Consider the following 12,162-nt stretch of genomic DNA (forward strand, 5'->3'; position numbering starts at 1 on the left):
CCAAGACTGTCATGGTTTATGTTACGAGTGCAGAGAGTGATAAGTAATTTATGTTCACACTGTGACTGTTGCATTGTTGTTGCAGACATTTTATGTTTTCTGCAGGCTGTATTGTATGTACAACTTAGATATTGAATCCCTCATTCATGATCTCCGTGGTTTTGGCGGCATTGTAGGGTGCGCATTGTTTCAAAAGAATGCTCTAAAGTAGCAAGGTGGGGGACATCTATATTAGTTTATGCAATGGAGGGCACAAGTTTTGCAACTCTGTCCGGATCTGACATTTTTATTTTACTGGAATGCGTCCACAGATGGTGCACATGGCAGCAGATGTGCAGGGATGAACCTCCCTGTACCTTTACTAATCTATAAGATTGTTAGTGAGTGTGTTCAACCTAGAAATTGATGTATTTTGATACAGCTGAGTTTCTTTAATTGCAACAGTGCTTAAATCCACCTGAAAAACAGTGGCACAGACAAAGAGGAGGGTGGCATTTTGGTGTCTAATGCTCCTCCCATTACATAATTCTCAAGATACCTATGCATGTGTTTGTTGGACCTGAGGAAATGCTGGAATGGCCCCTCTGAGAAATAAAAGCCTAACTATGGCACTAAATAGCTGTGACAATTAAGTTATATGTGAAATCATAATCTTATTTAGGCTTGCCCTTATTTCTTTGTATGCAGACACAGCAGGCTTTTATTTCTCCATTTGTAGTGTCAAGCATCTTTCTCTCCTCATAATGTTATTTGTAGCTCCTTTGTACATAAGGTGCTGTTGGCTTACTAAATTGTGCTCGTCCGATGCCATCATCAAGTATGTTTAGTTTCTTTCTTCTTAGTGCTTGATTGGTAATATGCATGGGTTTGTTGTGATTTGAAAAGGCATGGCTTCAACAGTCTAGTGAGTTTTGTCATGCATGTTGTTACATCGGCTGAAAGGGGCTCAAAGACGATTTTATAATCTGTTCATTTGCTTTTAAAATTTGGAGTCTAGATTCCATCCCTACACCTTTTTCATGTTTCATGGGTTCTGTGTTCATGGAAATGCATTTTTGTCAAAAAACATGGTTTGAGAAATGAAAAAGAAAGGCCTGTTTGTACTTCTGCACATCTAATAATATAAGGATAAAGGCATATTGTGGGTGAGGTGTTGGTGATATTAATTAAAGCAGGTGCTACTGGAGCCGCAAATGCCTTCGGCTTGGCTTGGTTTCATTGTGTTGACTGTTAGTTAGCTTGTTAGTGTCATTGGAAATGGAGATGGACGAGGAGACACATGCATATGAAGGACACAACACGTGGCTTACTATTTGAGTGAAGTACTTCCAAGAGTTCACAGAGGATACTGGGAGTCAAAGTGTCCTTTCTCCATGCCAAGAAAAACTCCAGCTCATGAACTATTTCTATCTAGTGCATACAAATGCAGATTCCCATGTGCATCCTTCCATGCTAGGGCCAGTCACATAGTTTTGAATTCACTTAATGGATAGATAGGTAGGTATTATGAGCATCCCTTTTGAAATAAGGTGGCTGTTCATGCCACCAAGCTTGTTAATGCGCTGAGTTGAGGTGCCCCTTGAGTACGAACCATACACCACAAGCGACCATATTCATAAGATCCAAGACTGAGCTTCGCGTGAAATTGCCAGTCATGGGTGCTGGTGCTGCAGCTTGTTTAACCTTTCATTTTTTCTATGAAGCCTTGCTTATACAACAATGATGTACGCACACATTTTATCAAAATGAAATGAAACCCTTTCGTAATGAATGTTGGTACCCTCAACAAAATATGCTACTGATTTGTGGCTTGTGTCAGTTCACGCCAGTGCCGTCAGAGTCGCCAGTTGTCTCCCTGCTTTCTCCGTTTCATAACTAAATTAGGGCTGTTGGCACTCAGAAAAATGGTGCATCAGTCAACTATATGTGTTCTACAACATAGATCAGTAGTTGAAATTCTTCTTAGCATTCTTTTAAGTGTTATAACCCATCATGCAGATATTATTTATCACTTTCAGTAATTGATTGTCTCTCACTTTCTCTCTTCCCCCTTTTTATAGCAACTTCAACAACATTCCATTTGTTTCAACTAGCGATGCAGTGCCTCTTGTCATTGTGATTTCATCAGCTGTTGCCAACCAGGTGGGATGTCATGTCTTTCTCCATTAAAGTCATTCTCAAAGTACATTGTCTTCTATCTCATTTTGTTTTCCTCAGTACACTCAACACTCGAAAGATGCAAACGACCAGAACACACAAGGTTTCCTCCTCTCTGTGCTGGTCTTCCTTGAAGTCCTGTACGACCCGCATCTCATCTGGCAGAAGATGTGCGCCAAGTAAGTTTTAAGCTACGGCACAGGGAAGTTTATTAGCAGTAAGTGCAGTATTTTCAATTGCATCATGCATAGTAAGGGACGTGGCTATGCATTGTGCCTGTGAAAGTGCAGAAGATTTATCCATTGTTTTAGTCTACTAGCGAAAGGTCTTAAGATGTAATGATAGCGGTGGTCAGCAGTCAGTGTTGATGTTCTGCACTGAATGTGTGTTGTGAGCCTTCACTCAGTGCCAGCTGCTGAACAGATTACTTTATGATTGGGGTTAATGTTTGTGTGCTGTTTTGACTTGAAATCTGTAAAAGCAATGCACCTATTCTGTGACTGTTTTGATTGGGATACATACTGAAGCAAAGATTAGGCTGAACGAGCTTAGATACATATCAGACGAGAGGACTTGGTTACTTCACCCTGAATGTTTTGTGCTGCCACCAACTGCCAATTTGTGTTGAGCGTGCTTGCCCCCCGTGGTGTGCCAAGTTATTTCATGTGTTTGCACTGTGGTGTTGTGGCTAACTGTGCATCAGTAACTTTACTGGAAGGTTGCAATAGTTCGCAAAAGCTCATAAAAATCAAGGGGGAAGTATTTCATATGGAATCGAGCCTCATTATAACGAAGCTGCATATAACACAAAAATATCTTCAATATATTCGATGTTCGTTAGAAGCGTGCTTTCAGTACATGCTGACATTTGCGAGAAACATTTTAGATTTACTTTGTTGTATCTGATAATTAAATATATTCATGTTCATTATATTGAGGTTCAACTGTACTTGTACTATTTACATATTTCTTGCTTAAATAAGTGTCCTCATTTCTTGTCCACCACTATGCATGGTTGTCTTTGTATTTACTACTGGGAATGAGTGAGTGAAGTATTAGTGCAGCAGCCTTTGCCTGGGAATTGTGGGGAACAGATGCACAGTGAGATTGGTAGCTCTAAATTGCTATTTTGTAATATTCTACTTACGGCATGTTTTCTTGCTTGACCCACTGTGCTTCTAATTGACTAGGCTGGCTTAATTTTGATGTGGAGAGTCATGTTTATGTGTAAAAAAATTTTTCAAGAAAGAGCAGTACTTATTCCTGTTTTTTATTATTTTTTCTTGCTATTTTCTTTTAAATGGTCTTATTAAGACTATTGCTGTGCTGTCTTTTGTAAAGTCAGTCTATTGTTTCATGTGTGCCTATTTTAACTGCAACTCTTTTGATCTTTATTTACTGCAAGCTGCACAAAAATTTACTGCATGCTCTACGCTCTTGACTTTCGTATGAAGTGTTAATGAGCAAACACAGTTTTTTTGGTTTTCTATAATGTTAACACTTCCATGTGTGCTTTTCAGGGTTCCTGTGGACTCAAACAAGTGTAAAGTTAGCCCATCACATCTTCACCTTGAAGTTATTCCATTTTTCTATGGTAAGTTTTATTTAGCCCATTTCTGTTAAATATTTATATATAAGTCATGCTGTAATATGTAGAGAAACATATTGTTATTTAGTCATCACAAGTGAAGTGAACTACTAGTGAAAGCGCCTGAAACATTCGCGTTTTTCTATGCCTGGAAGCAGTATTCATTGATGCATTTATGCATTTAGCCATTATCTCTCTGGTATCTGTTGCTGATAAGTGAACTGAAGCTTCACAAGTCATCAGAAAGCACTTGATATTGCCCTTGTTTCACTTTGCACTACATTTGTTTTATCATAGCAGAATTCTGCTGTAAGCAAGCAAAAAGAAAAGCCAGTCAAATAAAAATTCGCCTTGTAGAGGGTAGCATACACACATCATCCTATTGTACTTGCACTTAGTTTGTATGAGTTGGTTGAAATTCGCTGCCACAGTAACTGATGGTGACAATTTCATCTGCTTTTCTTGGAGCCCAGGCCCTTATTGCGAAATGGTGCTAAAGCTGCCGTACTAAAATAATACTACTGACAAGAGGTGTGCCTGCATAATATTTTGTTACAAGTCTGTGGAGTAAAAGCAGACATAATAGTGGCATTGGTTAGTTACATGGTGATGATGTAAGGATATTGATTGGATTTGCAGCGAGGATGTAATCTGCACCTAAAGATACCCTAGAGAATAGCCTTGTGGGTATCTTTTATGGTATCTTGTAGGTGCTGATACCCACCTTCTGCTATTTTTTTTCTCATACCTATAGTTTTATTATTATATACGTATTTTTATTTTACAGGGTAATAAAATAAATTTAGTTGCTTGTTTGAAACTGACACCATTGAGTGAAACAAATTCAGCTGAATTAATATTGTAAATGCCTTTTCTTATTATTTTCTACGACTTCTGATTTGCAGTTTATTGTTGTTAGTCTGTTCATTCAACTGTTCGCGCTCCATTACTTCTCACTAATACACTTGAAGCCCAAGTTGTGTATCATTTTATACATATACTGGCCATGGTGACTCAATGGCTATGGCATTCTACTGCTGAGCATGAGATCGCAGATTTGATTCCTGGCGGCTATGGCTGCGTTTCGATACAGGCAAAATATTCTAAAGTTTTGAAATTTAAGTGCATCTTGACGAACCCCATGTAGTCAAAATTAATCCTGAGCCCTCTACTTCTACGTCTTTTATATTCCCAGTGTTTCTTTTGGACGTTAAACCCCACGAATTAATTAATAGATCTGGTACATATGCAGATAAAGTGGTCTTGCCATAGCTTTTTATGATCGTGTTTATATTTGCGCGGGAATGGTTAGCGCTCTCTAAATGGGCCATTGGTTTCTTGTGCAGACATTTGCTTTTGTGATGCCCACACTGTAACACTGTGCTTCTCTTCTGATTTCCCAGATTGCCTCTCTTCAAAGCCTTGCTTTTTGCCTGCCTCAATACAGATGAAGCTCATTCATGTCTTCGGTGCAATCATTTGTGGAGCCCAGGTGAGCTCTTTCTGTGCACCTGAATGTGGCTATGGGCGTTCTTCTGCTGAGCACAGGGTCATGGGTTCGAATCCTGGCCACTGCAGCTGCAGTCCGTCAGGGGCGGAATGCAAGAATGCTTGTGCGCTTCGATTTAGGCGTACGTTGTAAAGCCCCACTACAGGATCCCTTATAGCCTATGCGTTTCTCTCGGACGTTGAGCAACATAATTTGATTTGAATGTAGAAAGGCAACATGTGCAAATTGTTTGCCCAGTGGCAACAACAATTTCTCTCTTGCTCTTGCAAAGCTCCAGTTCTAGAATTCATTGAGGATGTGTAATTGTGCTTCACAAGAACTCTCTCTGTGTAGAAAGCAAGTAAACACAAGGAACTAAAATTGAGAGGACAATCTTCTGGCCCAGTAGCCCTTTAATGGTTTACCTACTTGAACATTTGCAGATTTCCGATTTTTCAGAATGATAAACATAATTTTAAGGGACATTAAAATGACACAAGAAAATTATGCATATCATATTAATATTTTATTTGTGAATATATGGATACAGTGAAATAAGTATTCCTTACAAAAACAATAATATTAAATTATTTTTTAAATCTTCAATATAGCTGTAAAGCAACAAGACATAAGCAGCTGCAAGTAAACTCGGGGGTTGTGCTTCTATATGAAAACCAATGAAGCAAGAAGCTTGCAATAATCATTTGTGACATCATTTTAAGAGATATAATCAGCTTTTATGGGTTTCAAGGAAAGAAACAGATGTGTTGGCAGTGTCATGCATATGTGAGCACCCATCCATAAGTGATGTTATTTCACACCTGTGAGAAAAGCAAGCAGGCAAGTATCTCACAGCATCACTTGAAGGAATTAGAAATGTGATAGGAATCAGTTTTAATGAGCTTAATAAATAGAAGTGGAGTGCATGGCCATGCCAATACTAAAGCTCATGATGCTGTAAAGACATGAAGCGTAAATACATCTAGCCACCATTGTGCAAAGCAAGGAATCAGTTCTGGCAGAACCCAAACAGTAAAAGCATGATCAAAAAATAATTTCTGGAACTCATTGGAGGCCACATCCCGAATGATGCTGTGCAGCACTTCATTACAAAGAAGTGCTTTCTTTCAAATGTGAAATTGTTGCCGTACATGCATGTCTTCGACCATTTTGGTCTTGCTTTCGCTGTAGGACATGTACACCTTATGGCAAAATGCACTAGCCACGGCCATTGCCAACAATGGTTGACTGGCGACTGACCTTTACAGTTTTGCAATAGGCTGTACAGCAGCGATTATCAGCTAGTTGAGGCTGCTGCTGTCACCGTGAATGTTCTGGGGGATTGGTGTAGGACTGGTGGGGTTGTTTATTTCAAAGCCTAGAGGCAGTGAATGTCCTTTCTTGAAAGATGCGAGAGAAAGCTTATGTCCTGCCTTTTGTGTCTTCCATATTTTTGCTATTATCCAGCACAATGCTCAAGTGGCAATAAACCAGAACACAGTAGAAATCCTGTTCCAGCGACTGCGGGAACAGGAATGCCCCCTTGAGGTGAAGATGACAGCGGTTCGATGCATCTTGCAAGGCATCGTCACCTTGTGTGCCTCCCCACCAGAAGCAGTGAGTACACTCGCTTTTTTCTTCTTCTTTTTTTTTTTTAATGTGAAGCATTGTTTGTCTTGCTCCTTGGGTTTTCTTCTTCATTTTCTGGTGTCCGGGTAGTCCCAGTCGCACTCTGCACCGCAACTGCAAAGGCGGAGGATTATAGCGATATAGGAAAATATGCTTAATTCGGCTACTCTTTAGGGAGTGTAACGCAGCACCCAAAGACTGATGAGAGCTTCACGTCAAGTCCTTATGCTCTCTCGTTCTCTGTACTGATGTATCATGTTTCACACTCCAGGTGGTACTAGGCCATTCCCTTAAACACAGCTCACAAAACCAGTTGTATGCAGGTGTTTGAAAGTGACATCTAGTTCCCTCTCTTGTTCTCACTTGTACACAGCTGATGATGTGTCTAGTTCAGCTTTGCACGCATCTGTGTGGGTGTTTCCTCATTCCCATTGTGCTGATGTCGTGTGTAGTGCTCGAGATAGTGTTACTTGTTCTGCTACACATGATGTTGACATTTGCAACTGTGTGAGAATGTTGGGAGAGTGCAAAGCATTGTGGTGAGACAGTGCCATTCTTGGTTGATAAGTAGGGATTTGCAAATTACTGAGAAATAGGGGAGATATGCACAGCGAAATAAATTTAGCAAATTGATTTGATTCGGTACTTGCATTAAATAGTTGCTTCCTGGTGGTGTCTTATAATCAAATGAATGCTGTTCAATATTTATTTTGTTTTTTTGTTTTTAGAATATAGTAATAAAATAATCTGCACTTTTGTGGAAATGATTGAAAAGTAGGTTTGAAACAAGTAGGCATGATCTTCCTTCTGAAGGGTGAATTAGTGGACTGGAAATGTTAGCTAGCCAGCGTAATTATGAAACTCTGCAAAATGTTTGCATAATACTCTATTATTTACAAGGTACAGTCAAACCTCAATATAACGAACCTAGATTTAACGAAATTTGCGATGTAACGAAGTTTTTCGCTGCAAGTAGAACTTCGTTATATCGAGGTTTGACTGTATTCAATTTGTCATTCATTGAATGTTCACTCTATTACTATATTTGTGTTTGGTTTGGCACCACTGTTATTTCATTCATATTTGAGGCGATTTGAATCTATATGCACGTCCATATTGGTTGGATTGTGTGCACATTCGATAATGGTAGCTATGTCATTGCCCAAACAGCAGTGCAAATCTAATACCGTAGTTACACATGAACACTAATGTTGTTAGGCTAAACACCACTTACTCATACTGCAGGTGTGCACTGCTATATAAAAGATGTAATTGCCGTTACTCTAATAACAATGGCAGCTCCCTAATTACATGAGGCTTTCCTTGTAACTGAGAGTAACTGCAGTAGGTCACATCATAGGTTCAGCACAATCGTAGTGATCATGACCACATGCAAATAATATATGAGCCGGTGCATAGAAGGAAACTGTTTTATATCAGAGCACAGGCATTTCATGAGGTTGACGGAATACAAGGCAACACAGCTTTGTCAAAAGTAGTAGTACTACTAAGAACAAATTGACAGTCAGCTACGTAGAAAATGTCCAAGTGAAATCGTGCTACATGGGTCATCATTGCTACTGCGTTTTGAAGCTACTAGGCAGCATCTGACCAAACTTTTCTTCCTTTTTTTTTTCTGCAGTGTAAAGTTTAGACATTGTGTCAGCGGAGGTATCGACATAACACTAAGCTGTGGTAGTTGACCACAGCAATTTTTTTATGTGTGTTTAGACTTAAAACTGCTATTTTTCTTCCTCTCCTTTGCATTCAAAAGTATTTGTGCATGTGCAGCTGAAGCAGATGCTAGGCAATTTATGTGTCGAAGATCTTTGAACTCGTTCGAAGACAAAAATTAGTTTTTGAGTTATGCAACTTTTCTGTTTAGTTGGTGGGTTAGTTCTCAGGCTGTTTTTCTGTATCCAGTAAAGCCCACCAGTAATTATTGTTAAAACAAGTACTAAAATTTAAATCTTTGTGTTGGTGCTTGGTTTTACTACAGAAAATAGTAACATGCACCGTGTCATAAAACATGCAAATAGTGCGTATAGTCAATATTTTTGGGATGCACTATTACGTCACTCCTTTTTCTTTCTTTTTCCTGGTTTGCAACTAGTTATTTGAACAACGTGATGTAGCAATTTGGAAAATACAACGCTGGAAGGCTGTAATATCATTGTCAGCAACAACTCCTTTGTTAGTAATCATTGTATGGTTATTGTAAATGTTATGTGAAATGTCTATTTGCATGGGGTTTAGTATGGGAAAGGAGCAGTGTTTCATATCTTTATGTTTTTGTTTGCATGTAGAGAAAGGTGGACGTGGATGCATTCGTGCGTGAGTACTTGGGGACTCTGTCCAAGCTGATGACTGAAGAAGAGAAGCCCACACAAGTGGATACAGCTCAGTGGATGATGAGTAAGGGGTTATTTTTGTGCACATCTGTGACTGTTTGTTCAAAAACAAAGTGCGCACAGGTTCTTGAAACCCTTGAAAACCCAGGCCCTTGAAAGTCCTGGAATTCTTTTTTTTTTTCCCCTTGAAAACCTTCGAGTTTATTGAGTAATACAGTCTAAGATCAATTTTGGGACCAGCGTTTTAGGGTGAATCAGCGTGGACCCAGCACACTCATCATTTTGGAAACAATGGTACAATAAAAAAGTTAAAAAAAAGTGAGACATTGCACCCACCTGCATGCCACGCACCTTTGCCACACTTGCCTTTGATCCGTTGACCCGCGCGGCACGCCTTTGTCGCAGTCACACCCTCTCGCGCTCTCTCCTGTCTCCCTTCCACCCCTTCCTTGCCAGCACTGTTGGACTCGTGTTTTGGAAAAGTGGAAGGTAGAAATGTGGGTGAGGCTGGCGATGCAGGCGAAATCCTGCCGCATTGGATATGGGGCACAAAAGCGGGTGCGGCGGCTCGCTTGTTCTTTTTCACGCGACCCTTGTGCTTAGTCTTTGAAGTTAGTCTGCGGTGGGTGCAAAGTCATCCCACTGCAGGCAACGCTATCACCCGCGGTGGCAGAGTGGACGCGAAAGCTTCGCAGGTTTCGTTTCGTACCATCGATGCAAAGATAGCGACATGGCATGAAAGCTCATCTTTTGCAGTGGACTCTCAAATGAAAAAAAAAAAGAAAGAAAAAGATTTTTTTCCTCATGAGATTCCTTTCTTTTTACGATTGCGCGATAATGCGAAAAGTATTACGGCCCCTTCTATGCAAGAAAAATATGTCAGCGGCTATAGTTATTTGCATAAAAGGTCCGATTTCAATATGACGAAGTGAAGTGCCGATTTTGCCAACTTCGTTATGTCTAAGTTTAGCTATAGTGTTTTGGAAACATTGTTATACTAAAAAATTGTTATATAGGATGCTGTTCTGCACCATTGAATAAGCTTTAACAGGGCCTTGAAAGTCCTTGAATATCCTTGAATTTCTGTCTTCGAGACCTATACAAACCTTGAAAAATTCTGAACACCTTTAGAAAATTTTTTTCTGTTCTAATTTACAAATCTCCAGCTCAACATCTGTGTTGTGGTGAATTCCATGAGTAGGTCCGGAGCAATGTTTTTTCTCGGCGGCAAAAAAAAATCTATATTCTCATGTACATCAGGAGTGCTTTCACGTGTTGCCCTCATTGTTTTGGATCAACACGCTGCATGATGGAGTGCTTCCGCTTGCTCCGCCGGCCTGAACTTGAAGGGCTTGTCGCACGTTGCTTCCATCTGCTGACAGGAGCGGGATGCTTAGGAGGAGTTTGGTTTGGTGGAAGTGGCAGCATTGCACAGTAGTTTCATACGCCGCTGTACTGCACACTCAGCGTCGCCTCAATTACACGGCACCGTCCGTTCCGATTCTTGCGAATTCAACACAAATCTTGAGTAAGCGCAGGCCACAACTCAAATCAGTCAAAACACGCTCTTGGACAGCGACTTTTTCTAAACACAGGAATGCAGCGCACGAAAATGAGACTCCGTTTCTTGAACCACTTGTGTGCAATAACTTCCATTGTGATCTGGGGTAGAGCAGTTTGTTTTCCTCGGCAGATTCAGATTTGTGAAGTCCGAGCGGCAACTGCTGCAGATCTACCAATGGAATTCACGTTAAGTTTCATTATTGGAATAGAGGTCAGTAATATTTGTGCCAATTAAATGAAATTTATACAATTAGCTGTCTAGGACCTGAAGCTTCTTAATGCAGTCGAACCCATTTATAACGATCCCAGATATAACAATCTACCAGATATAACTACCACATTTCAGTGCATTTAAATTTTTCTGACCCTCCCTGTGGAAGCTGCTTCCAGACATAATGAACGTCTTTTAAATCGCCGTACTGCTACAACAAACACTTCAAACCCGGTCACGATAAAAAGAGGGCACACGCGAAGTGCCAAGCACGGAAGTGCGACCAAACTGGGTGCACAGCAGCGTGTGCGCCCCGCTCCAGTCCAACCGCGACAATGATACGGCCTTCGAGATGAGCGACTGACTGCCTCGTGCAGATTAAGAAGCCACGAAAAAGGTCACGTGGGACATGGCCTCCAAGATTTGCGGGCACCAGCAGGTTTTTTGGCTGACATGCGCCAATCTCGAAGGCATGCTGCATACAGCATAAACAGCATAGCTTGCACTGGCACGTGCACCGGTGCGATATCGGATGCCACGACAGCATCACTTTCGTTTTTGGGCAATTGTCCGTGCGGCATCATGTATATTACGCCTGCTTCAATGTTTGGAGCGACCATCTATGTTGTTCCACCATGGGAAACACGGGCGCTTAAGCGTTCCTGTCGACGCGGCCTGTGTTGGTGAGAACGCTGCACCATGTGCTGTCGCCAAATGGCTGGCGGTTACTATGCTGGTATCAGGATATCACAGTTCGGTGGCACTTCATTTACGTGTTGCAGAAGCTGATAACGGTTCGCGGTAACGTTTTACCTTTTGAACATCGTATTTTTTTTTTCCTTCAGAAGTGACATAGATAAGGTAATTTTACGACTCTTGTGTGGCTGACGTGCAGTCGTAATGCCAAGACCGTGATGTCTGAGACCGTTGCATAATGGCGGGATGCCTCAGTAGTTTCCGAAGTTTACGCTTCCAGCCAACTATAAAGCTTCACTCTCGTGTGCAGAAAGAGCACAGTCATGTCCCGTTGGTAGTAAAATATATCACAAGCTCTTGAATAAAAAATGGCAGCTGTGCTTGCAGTTTCGAAATGACAGGTGATCAGAACCAGGCGAGGTTTTGAAAGAGCTGCAAGACGCCGCATGACATTACTTTAGATGAATGTTACAAATAG

General features: G+C 40.8%; 1 protein-coding gene across 4 annotated transcripts in view; it reads left to right on the forward strand.

Annotated features, from left to right (window-relative positions):
• Nucleotides 1-12,162, forward strand: part of LOC119442522 (neurobeachin-like protein 1) — a 104,581-nt gene that overhangs the window by 4,863 nt on the left and 87,556 nt on the right. For all 4 annotated transcript variants that reach the window (XM_049662217.1, XM_037707430.2, XM_037707431.2 and 1 more), the window contains exons 4-9: nt 2,061-2,142; nt 2,218-2,336; nt 3,678-3,751; nt 5,149-5,237; nt 6,702-6,851; nt 9,170-9,278. In XM_049662217.1, coding sequence (XP_049518174.1) covers nt 2,061-2,142; nt 2,218-2,336; nt 3,678-3,751; nt 5,149-5,237; nt 6,702-6,851; nt 9,170-9,278 — 623 coding nt within the window. The remainder of the gene's footprint in view (nt 1-2,060; nt 2,143-2,217; nt 2,337-3,677; nt 3,752-5,148; nt 5,238-6,701; nt 6,852-9,169; nt 9,279-12,162) is intronic.

This window comes from Dermacentor silvarum, chromosome 2, assembly GCF_013339745.2.
Source record: "Dermacentor silvarum isolate Dsil-2018 chromosome 2, BIME_Dsil_1.4, whole genome shotgun sequence".
Taxonomy (NCBI): Eukaryota; Metazoa; Arthropoda; class Arachnida; order Ixodida; family Ixodidae; genus Dermacentor; species Dermacentor silvarum.